Source organism: Crinia signifera, chromosome 9, assembly GCF_055691185.1.
Source record: "Crinia signifera chromosome 9, ASM5569118v1, whole genome shotgun sequence".
Classification (NCBI taxonomy): domain Eukaryota; kingdom Metazoa; phylum Chordata; class Amphibia; order Anura; family Myobatrachidae; genus Crinia; species Crinia signifera.
In genome coordinates this window covers 138832801-138842862 of record NC_139225.1, presented here as the reverse complement: position 1 = coordinate 138842862, position 10062 = coordinate 138832801, and the positions used below count along the sequence as shown (strand labels likewise).

At 44.5% G+C, this 10062-nt stretch overlaps 1 protein-coding gene across 1 annotated transcript; it reads right to left on the bottom strand.

Moving 5' to 3' along the window:
• Window positions 1–1884: 1884 nt before the first annotated feature.
• Window positions 1885–2811, bottom strand: LOC146036954 (olfactory receptor 6B3-like). The gene has a single exon (XM_083160784.1). It carries the CDS (start codon window positions 2809–2811, stop codon window positions 1885–1887), a length of 927 nt encoding a protein of 308 aa, XP_083016910.1.
• Between the last annotated feature and the right edge of the window lie 7251 nt (window positions 2812–10062).

The following is a 10062-nucleotide window of genomic DNA, read 5'->3' as shown; positions in this document are numbered from 1 at the left end:
CATTATCTTTATTGTGCCATTAAAATTGTTTATATATTGATTCACTTGGTATAGCAATTATTTTTTATTTCAGCGCTGCTTTCTATTTTCCTGTTGTTTTCTACCCATATAGGGAGCTGACTACTCCCCCCAAGCAGCAGCTTTTGATTAAGCAAATACATAAAAAGTGCTCTTAAATTAACTTTTTGCTAGTTCTTCCTATAGTGACATGTACCCACCCCATCATGATATGACCATGCCACCTAGATCAAATCAAGGCACTCCAATGTAAAGAGGCATCATTGTTTGCATTGAATAGGGGTGCTCTTTAATTGAGCATATGCCCATAAATATGTGCCTACTGTAAATTTTTATAACAAGAAAAAAAATGAAGTGCTTGAAGAGATGGTAGCCCTTTGCTCTTAGATATCTCAATGAAGATCTCACTATCTGCGCCCATAATGGCTCGCCCTTTGTAGTGTTTCTTTGGTGCATGCTGACCTCTGAGCGCTCTGTTAAGTCCTCCGGTTTCACTACAGAAAATGCATTGCCCTGAAATGAGGGCTTGCTGGTGTTTCCTGCAACATCTACAACCCTATTATGCAACCATGCTTCCTGCTGTTATCGAGCCCCCCACTGCATGTACTGCTATACTCATCGAATACTGTATGTGACTCTATCCTGCCCTGCTGTCTGCAGATAACCCTTGTGTTCTGGAGTATTTGATGTAGCTGCAACACTGGATCGGGTCTCACACTGCATTGCTGCCTGATATCAGGACGTCCAGTAACTTTCTGCAGCCAGTGCTCACTTACTGCTGCCCAGCTGTCTTAACTCACTTGCTCTAGTTCTGAGTTCCTCCAAGGATTGGCCTAATGTTATTGGCACAACTAATGCTGCTGAGATACTGCTCTCCACTGACCACCACTGTATACTGTAGGTACATCTCTTCCTGACTTCTACAGGACTGAAGTGCATTGTCTTAGTACAAATCTCCTAGCCCCTCTTCTATTGGTGCCCTGCTCCTGTTCAACCTTTAGCAGAACTTCCCTTTTGACTCCTATGGGAAATGACTGTGGCCCAGCCTTGTAAACCACACTTGGCTTCCCTCTCTAGTGATCTAGGCATATACCCTACTGGTTACTTCTCATAAATTCTCTATAGTATTTCTCTACATGGTCTGCTACAATGCTTCTCAATCCTTAATAATTGAAGCTTTTAGTCATCCCTTGCTTATAAACCAAGGACATACAGTATGCTGATGTTGTATTAATTGTAAGAAAGAAAATGAAATAGAATGAAAGCTGAAAGAAAGAAAGAATGAAAGAAAGAAAGAAAGAACGAAAGAAAGAAAGAGAAAATAAAGAAAAAGAAAGGAGAAAAAGAAAGAAAGAAATAGAAAAATAAACCGAAAGAATGAGAAAAAAGAAAGAAACATAAAAAGAAAGCGAAAGAAAGATAAAAAGAAAGTGAAAGGAAGATAAAAAGAAAGATAAAGAAAAAGAAAGACTAGCGCAGTGGTTCCCAATCTTTTTCAAGGCACCTTATAGTATAAGAAAATTATCCACGGCACCCCTAGGTCATCTTTAGGTTTATTTATGTAGTGAGGGACAAGATTTTGCTCTTGGTTGTCCACATATTTTATTGTTAGCAGCCAAAAGAACTGTTTTTGCCAATTACATACACCAAAAGTAAGTTTAATTGGTTCTGGACCACCAACCTGAGGCACCCTTGCAAGGGTCCCAAGGCACACGGTTTGGGAACCACTGGATCAAACCTGTACACATTTTCAATCATTTCCAACAGATTTATTTTAAAAAAACAATGTATCAACATTTTATTTAGACAGAAATTGAAATATGTGTGTCCTCAAATTTGGGCACAAATTGAAAAGCCTCTATTTGTCTACTGCAAAACAAGTCTCCGCTTTAGGGCTGACTTCACATCTTTGTTTTTCAAACTGTAAATCAGAGGGTTTAGCATGGGGACAGCAACTGTGTTAAACAGAGAGAAGAGTTTGTTTGACTCCAAGCTGTCCACAGAATTTGGCCTGAGATATTGGCAGATGAGAGTTACGTAGAGTAGGATAACAACGGTTAGGTGCGAGGAACAAGTGTAAAAGGCTTTACTTCTCCCTGTGCTGGTACGTATTTTAAGTATGGCAAGTATAATAAATACATAAGGGATGAAAGTGAACGAAAAGGGGAATATTACAAGAAATGTTCCATTAATGAAAATGTAAACCTCCAAAAAAGAAACATCGTCACATGAGAGTTTTACCAATGGTGTCACGTCACAGAAAAAGTGGTTGATTTCATTTGATATATAACAACTAAAACCTGAAATAGAAAAAACAATAGGAATAACCTGAAGAAATCCCACTAACCAGCCAACCATAACCAGTAGAGCATTGACTCTACGGCTCATGATGGTGTGATAACGTAACGGGTCACAGATGGCGGCATAGCGATCATAGCTCATGGCTGTCAGTATAAACAGTTCATCACATATTAGAGATGAGAAAATATACATCTGTGTCATGCAGTAGAAGAACGATATTCTTTTATCCCTAAATATAACGTTTTTTAGAACTGTTTGTAGCGTGATGGTCGATGAAGATATGTCTATGATGGACAGGTTGGCCAGGAAGAAGTACATTGGAGTGTGTAGCTGAAGTTCACAGCAGACCAGAAGAAGCATTGTCATGTTGCCACCAAGTGTGAAGAGATAAATCAGAAGAACAAGAAGGAATATAGGCAACTGAAGCTCGGGAACATCAGAAATTCCTTTAATGATGAAATACCCCACTCTAGTCTGATTTATTTGATTCATGGGTATGACAACATTGTCAAATCTGCAAATAATAAATAATGTTGGTTGACACTCTTGTAGTTGATCATATACACTATATAGCAAACAATACATATTTTGCCCGCAGAACCGATCATATTTGCGTATGCCTCATGATTGTGACTAGCCACACACCAAGCAACCCATTCACGGGACTTTATGCATCATGCAATCCTATGGATCATGGGTGCCTATGAAATTTACATGCATGTTCATGGGCACTGTAGTCATGATACAGTATATGACACAAGATTATTAGCAATTGTGGGTAAATTAGGCATCTGTAGTTTTAGTTTAAAATTGCTCTGACGGCTATATTTACATAAATTCAAATGGAAATGGGTGTTGGCAAATAAAGTGCAGGTCAAAGAGGTTCATAGGCTAATAGGAAGTGCTGTGTCAAATCAACACTCAAATGTGAAAGTCAAGGAATGTAAAAGGTTTGTGAAACCACACAGCGCTACTGTCGCATGTTTACAAATACATAAGGTCATACATAACTTGAATGAGGTGAATGCAGGGCCGGCGCCACCACTAGGCAAATCTAGTGGTGGCGCCGGCCTACATCGCGGCCGGAGCCGCGGCCCCAATTTCCGGCCGTCGCGGCCAAGCTCATGACCTCCTGTGCCCACCCAGCCGGTCCTGGCCGGAGACCCGGGTGGTCTGCTGCCCCCCCGGGCTCCCGCTGAGCCGCAGATCGCTGCCCGCAGAGCAGCAGGTCTCTCTGTGGGCCCCACTCAATCGCGGCCTGATACTAGGCCGAAGCCGCGGCCTGGAGTAGGACCCGGACCCCGGCCCTGTGGTACAGGCAGCGCGGAGCCCTGCATTAGTACCCCATTTGGAGGGGAACCCTGGACAAGGACCTCAGGGAGTGTCTGAAACACTCCAGATGCCCAAAAGCCTCCCCCTGGTGAGCCTGAGCACAGTACCTGCAGGGAGAGAATCCCTCCCTGCCTGGATCAGAAGCCATCTTGGGATCCCACTGCTACCTGAGTAAGGTAACACTGCCATACAGTGACTTTGTGAGCTTTGCCTGTGCTTCCCCCCTGCTTCATGCTCTCACTGGGGTTTAGAGAGCTTGCCCCTGCTGACATAAAGATCCTGTAGCCTCCAACATGCTGCCCTAACCTATATGCCTGTAACTCCCCTCCCCACCACCACAGCTGATACACATCAATACGCTCCATTCGCCTCTCTCCCCGCCCATCTCTGCCCCCGACGGTGCTGTCTGCTACCCTGATGCCTCCTAAACGGCCTAAAACCCCTGCGGCAGTGCCGCCAGTAAGCCTGTTCAAGACTGCATCCAAATCTCCCAGTATGGCAGGCCGCCCTGGACAACCCCCTCAGCCACATCATAAAACCCCAGTCACTGCCGGGACCCCTCCCACACCCTTGGTCGACACCTCCCTGGGTGAGCTCATCACTGTCCGCAAGATACTACAACTACTAGGCGACCTTAAGAAGGACATTACTGCTGACATAATGTCATCTATACGGGAACTGAAAAAGGATGTACATGACCATACGGACCACCTTGAGGCGAAGATGGGAGAGATGGTGACCTCCCATAACATTCTGATATCCGCCCACGATGCGACTGAATCTGAACTAGCCATGCTCCGTGATAAGATGGCAGATATCGAAGACAGGGACAGGCATTATAACATAAAGATCCGTGGGATCCCAGAAACAATTCGCCCATCTGAGCTTGAGAGCTTTGCCAGGGACCTGTTCCAAAGATTGCTCCCGGACCTTCCATCCTCCCAACTTCTAATTGATCGCATTCATCGTTTACCCAAACCACGCAACGCTCCGGATGACTCCCCGAGAGACACCATCTTAAGGCTCCACTACTTTCAGACCAAGGAACGCCTTCTAAGAGCCTCACGGGACCCGATCTACTCTCCTCGGTCCTGAACCCCCTGCAGCTATATGGAGACCTCTCCGCAACTACCCTGCAAAAACGCAGATCTTTCTCGGCCCTCACTACAGCCCTACGGCAAGCCTCCATCCCATACATGTGGGGATTTCCTTTCAAGCTAATAGTCACCAAAGATGGATCGACGGCTGTGCTACGCTCTCTAGATGAAGGCCTGAAAATGCTAGATCTATGGCAAATCCCTTATTCTTCTGACCCGCCGATGTCTGCATCTTCGCTCAAACAAGATTGGTCCAAAACCCGTAAATAATGACCCCCTAGAAACGGCAAGGTTACATCTAGACCCGACATCTACAATTGGTCTTACTGTGGTTCACCCACTCTACCGCCCAGCTGCTGACACTCGCCTTCTGTGTTGAATTGGGACCACGTAACTATGTTTTTCTTTTCACTATTACTCAGTATGGGTGTGTTGACATTCTTTGTTCCGTTTTTTTTTCTTTTATGCAAATGCTATGTTTTTGTAATTACTTTCATGCTCAGAGGACAGCTACCCCATTACTCTGCACTACTGAGTGACTTCTGACACCCCCGTCCCTCCTGTTCGGTATACCATACTGCATTTGTTGTCACATGGGTATTCATATATTGACGTATCTATGTGCATATACATATACTTTTATATTTTATTTTTTTCTTGACAAGTGTATCTTTGTTAAAGTTTAATTGTTTTTTTTTTTTTTCTTTTTTCAATGTTCCCGGTGGTGGAGAACAATGCCGCTACCCCCACAATTTTCCCCACACTGTTTTGTGGCCTACATGACTCTCATGCTAGAGTCATTTTTGTTTGTTTACTTTCTTTTTTCCCCTACCCCATGCCCCCCAGTTCCCCCCTTTCCCTCACAGGGTATTTATTTTATCTCATCTAAATGTCAATGATGTTTGGTCACACTTATGCCAATTCCCCCCTATTACATAACCATGCCGCAGTTTATGTCTATTAATGCTAAAGGATTGAGCTCCCCCCAAAAACGGAGGACTGCCCTTCGCTATTTTCATTCCCATAGAATTAATATAGTAGCAATCCAAGAGACCCACTTTGCCTCTTCATCCCCCCCATCTCTGTCCGATCACCATTACCCGACAGGTTTCTTTGCTAATGGCCCCACTAAGAAAGGAGGTGTTGCTATTCTTATAAACCGTCACTGTGACTTTATTTCTTCCTCTCAAACTGCTGACCCTCTAGGAAGATATCTTATACTGACCGAAACATTAGATGGCAAGTCGGTCACCATAGCTTCTGTATACGTCCCAAACACAGGCCAGCTTCGCTTTCTCAGGAAATTCCTCAACACTGTCCAAAAAACAGCTGCAGGCCAGGTAATCATCCTCGGTGACTGTAACTTAGTACTAGACCCTAAAATGGACAGAACCGACCCTGTCAGTCAAGCCCACTCTTCACACTCACTATACACCTCTAAGGCCTTTGGGCTCCTATTATTGGAATTCGGTATGTTTGACGCCTGGCGAGCCTTACACCCCACGACGAGAGATTACACTTTCCACTCCTGGGTCCACCACTCATACTCCAGAATAGATTATATGTTTTTAGACAAATGGTCCTTACAACAAATTCGCAAAGCCAATATCCTCCCTATAACTTGGTCAGATCACGCCCCCCTTGTTGCAACATGGGACCTTACCCATAAAATCCCAGCCACTAGACCCTGGAGATTTAATAATTTCCTATTGTCTTCAGTGGAAGCTACACAAACAATCCAAGCCTCTTTGAATGACTTCCTCAAACATAGCGACCCTGATGATACCTCCCCTATCAACTTTTGGTGTGCCCTTAAGGCAGTAACACGTGGGACTGTCATTCAAATAACCTCCAGACTTAAGCGTCAGGAAAGGGCGACTCAGAAATCCTTGGAGAATCAAATTCTTACACTAGAGGGTAGACATAAATTAGATCCCAATAACTCCTCCCTTTTCCGAGATCTAGTGAAGCTCAGAACTGAATTGGAGGCTTACGCAAGGTTAACGCAAATATTGCCAGACTGAACCAAAGATTCTATGTAGAAGGAAATAGGGCATCCCGACTTCTAGCTAGGAAACTGAAAGGCAAACAAATAAGGGCTTCAAGTAAAACTCTATATAACACTGCCGGTGCCAAACTTAATAATCCAATGGATATTTCCAATGCCTTCGCAGAGTACTATGTCCGTCTCTACAATCTAGTTGAGGATGACAGCGTCCCCCAGCCCTCCCCAGAGTCCATATCGGCCTTCCTCTCTAATATATCCCTCCCTACCCTCTCAGCCCAATCCCTCAACTCTCTAAACGCCCCCTGGACGGAGGTAGAAATTCATTCATCAAGCTCCCGGCCCAGATGGCTTCTCAAATAATTACTACACTGCTTTCCAACCTACCCTTACCCCAGTACTCTTGCGTGTGTTCGAGTCTGGGACTTCACTAGGTGCGTTCCCCTCAGAAATGCTTGAGGCCTGTATTATCACCATATTAAAACTGAATAAAGGATCCTTCATATCCCCAAAATTACCGGCCTATAGCTCTGCTGAACACCGATATTAAACTATACGCCAAACTAATTGTGAATAGATTGAATCCTCTGCTTCCTAGCTTAATTCACACAGATCAAGTTGGTTTTGTTCCAGGTCGTCAAGGACCAGATAACATCCGGAGAGCTCTGGCTGTCTTAGAACATTATATCCGCTCTGGTTCCTCCCCGGTAACACTTTCCCTAGATGCCGAAAAAGCCTTTGATAGGATCCATTGGGGCTACATGAAGGAAGTCTTACTTAAGTATGGTTTTTCAGACCGTTTCCTCCATGCTATTTTATCTCTCTACTCATTCCCTAGTGCCCGAGTCTCTAGTAATGGTTTCCTATCCTCCCCATTCCGAATTAGCAATGGCACCAGACAAGGTTGTCCCCTTTCCCCCTTAGTGTTTGTTTTAGCGACGGAACCCCTTGCTGAACATATCCGTACCTCCCCTCTCCTTACTGGCCCAATCATTAACGGTTCACACCATAGAATTTGTTTGTTCGCGGACGATGTCCTACTTTTCCTGACAGACCCGGTGTCGTCCCTCCCAGAGTTGCATAACATTCTCCGGAACTACTCATCGGCCTCGCTTTATAAATTAAACACTACTAAAACTGAAGTCCTGCCACTGAACATTCCACCTAATACATTATCCCTTTTGCAGTCTAAATATAAATACAGCTGGCAAACACACTTCCTCTGCTATTTGGGTATACACCTCTCAGCTACTGAGGAGTCACTCTTAGAGGTTAACTAGGGGCCCCTCCTGAAACAAATAACAGCCATCACTAAGGACTGGCTGTCGCATGAGTTCTCCTGGATGGGTAGACTGGCTACGGTTAAAATGACGATTCTCCCCAAGATCCTCTACCTATTTAGGTCTATCCCTAGACTCCTACCATCCCATTGGCTTAACAAATTCCAGGCAGTGCTCAACAATTACGTATGGAATAATGCAAAACCTAAAATCGCAAAAAAAAGTACCTTATAATGCCCAAGGAGCTTGGAGGCCTATCCTATACCAACCTGGAATTGTACCAGCTGGCATGCTTAATAAACCAAATTAGCGACTGGTCAGTACCCTCTGACCTTAAACCATGGGTGGCCCTGGAATCGAGCATGCTAAACTCTCTCTCCTTGATAGACCTAATGTGGTGTTTGCCCAAAGTAAGATTGGTCTCTACGCAGGCTTCAAGAGCTTCTGTGGACACCCACAAAGCATGGGACAAACTCTCTAAACTTTTACTGTTACCATTACCATCACCCAATATGACATTACTAGGGCTCTCCTCCTTAATTCCTGATTTAAACTTATCCACATGGAGTAACAAGGGCGTCAAACAGATCAGTGACCTATTTTCAGACGGTGTCCTGAAGTCCTTCTCACAACTGCAAACCTCCTTTTCTCTCCCAGCTGCTGATATTTATAAGTATTTGCAAATTAGGCATTGGTTGCAATCATACCCCCTTCTGTTCGACCCCTCCCATAAAGTGCTCCCTCACCTCCTCTCTCGTCTTGCTTCCCCTTACCGGAAGGGAGGCATTTCCTTTTGGTACCCAACTTTAGTAGCCTCCACCCAACCTGATAAAACTCTGTTGCATTCAAAATGGGAACGTGATCTTAATTTCTCCTTAGAAGCTGTTTTCATCTGTCTTTAAAATGTCTAAATTTATTTCCCATGTTGAAATGTATATAAAACTGTTTTACCGTATATATTTAACCCCTGCCAAACTACACAAGTTCTGGCCAGCACAGTCTAGGGCATGCTGGCGAGGCTGCGGATCAGTGGGGGATGTGATTCACATTTTTTGGTCTTGCCCAGTACTCCGGGCCCTGAAGACCTGGGTTGAGGACCTCATACTGAAGGTGACTGGCCTTCAGGTCTCTTTGTCCCCACAAGCCGCACTCCTTCATATTTTTCCAGATTCAATTCCCATCAATAATAGATACCTAATCACTCACATTCTTATTGCCACTAAAACCTCTATTGCACAGTTTTGGAAACAACCGATCCCCCCCCCAGTGGACCTCATTAAATCTAAGCTTTCCCACAACTACACCATGGAAACCATTTTTTGCCAGTATTCCCCTTCCCATGCCTCACTGCTTAGGAAATGGTCCGGTTGGCAGGAGTTCCTATCTAGTGGCCCATGACCTTCAACATTTATGCAGCTGTGTTTTCCCTATGCTTTTCCGATGGGAGTTGGCTTTCTTATTTTTCATCCTATTGTACATTCCGGCAAATCCCGCCTATTAGTGTTGAATATACGCTTGGTCTGTTACGTTTTGCACATTGTTATTTGTACCCTGTGCCCCACCCCCTCTCCCCTCTTTTTTCTGTATCCCCTTCCTTTATTCTGAAAACCCAATAAAAATTATTCTTTAAAAAAAAAAAAAAGGAAGATAAACTGGAGAGATTGTGGGAAGCAAACACAGAAAGATTAGAGGGAGAAGGGCATTATGGGAATAGGGAATGATAAACATGGCAGAAACAAACAAACGGAAACACAGGAGGAATTGGGGGCACTCTATAATGCAATGACAAATTTGGGTACCTGTGTAGTTTCAGGGCGCCACTTGTCAGCGTAGTGTCCCTGTCTTCATCAGCGTTGTGTTCCCGCAGCCAGCGTAGTCAGCATAGTCAGCGTAGTCAGCATCAGCGTTGTGTTCCCGCTGCCAGCGGCTGATCGTAGTCAGCGTTGTCAGCGTCCCTGTCAGCATAGTCAGCGTAGTCAGTATGTTTGCGGCTAACCGGAGCTTATGTAGTTAGCATAGTCACCGCTTA